We start from the raw sequence: 1,020 nt of genomic DNA on the forward strand, positions 1-1,020 counted from the left end.
GGCAGCAGCAGCAGCAGCTCTAACTTGTAGGCTAGAACACATAAACAATAATCATATAAAGCAGGCCCTATAATACAATACCCCTACTGATGAAGAGTAAGTATCCCCTACAATGGTAATACATCCTTCCCCTATAATACAATACCCCTACTGATGAAGAGTAAGTATCCCCTACAATGGTAATACATCCTTCCCCTATAATACAATACCCCTACTGATGAAGAGTAAGTATCCCCTACAATGGTAATACATCCTTCCCCTATAATACAATACCCCTACTGATGAAGAGTAAGTATCCCCTACAATGGTAATACATCCTTCCCCTATAATATAATACCCCTACTGATGAAGAGTAAGTATCCCCTACAATGGTAATACATCGTTCCCCTATAATATAATACCCCTACTGATGAAGAGTAAGTATCCCCTACAATGGTAATACATCCTTCCCCTCATCACTTAGATCATTACAATAATAACTCAATACGGTTAAGATGATGATGAAATAGCCTTGGGATCACAAGCCGCCGTTGTATATCAACTACTACTACTACTATCATCATTTACCATTGATCAGCACTGGCAGCAGCCCAATCACCACCAGTAGCTCCAGTCCATTCCTCACCCTCCTCGAAGTAAGCAGCATTAGCAGCAGTACCCTCAACACCAGTAGTAGCAGTAGCAGCAGCCATACCAGTAGCCTCGACCATAGTGTTCTTAGAAGCCTCATAGGCAGCAGCCTCAGCAGCCATACGCTCTTGACGTTCGATCTCTTCAGGATCTCTCCAGAAGAAGGAATCAACCATAACTTCCCATTCAACACCACGAGGGATCTTACCACGTAGCATCAATACCTCACGAGCAAGTAGATAATAAAGAAGAGCAATACTCTCTTTACCCTTATTATTGCATGGTATGGCAATATCTACGAAATCAAGAGGGGAATCGGTATCACATAAAGCAATAACAGGTATGTTAGCATAGGCAGCCTCCTTTATAGCTTGAGAATCGGTACGAGGA

General features: G+C 42.3%; 1 protein-coding gene across 1 annotated transcript; it reads right to left on the reverse strand.

The window, feature by feature from the left end:
• Nucleotides 1–563: 563 nt before the first annotated feature.
• On the reverse strand, nucleotides 564–848 carry Pmar_PMAR010699 (ribosomal protein s2, eukaryotic and archaeal form, putative; the record flags this gene model as incomplete). The annotated part of the gene is made up of 1 exon (XM_002774309.1): nucleotides 564–848. The coding sequence occupies one exon, from the start codon at nucleotides 846–848 to the stop codon at nucleotides 564–566; it is 285 nt and encodes a 94-aa protein (XP_002774355.1).
• Between the last annotated feature and the right edge of the window lie 172 nt (nucleotides 849–1,020).

This window comes from Perkinsus marinus, assembly GCF_000006405.1.
Source record: "Perkinsus marinus ATCC 50983 genomic scaffold scf_1104296958440, whole genome shotgun sequence".
Taxonomy (NCBI): Eukaryota; Perkinsozoa; order Perkinsida; family Perkinsidae; genus Perkinsus; species Perkinsus marinus.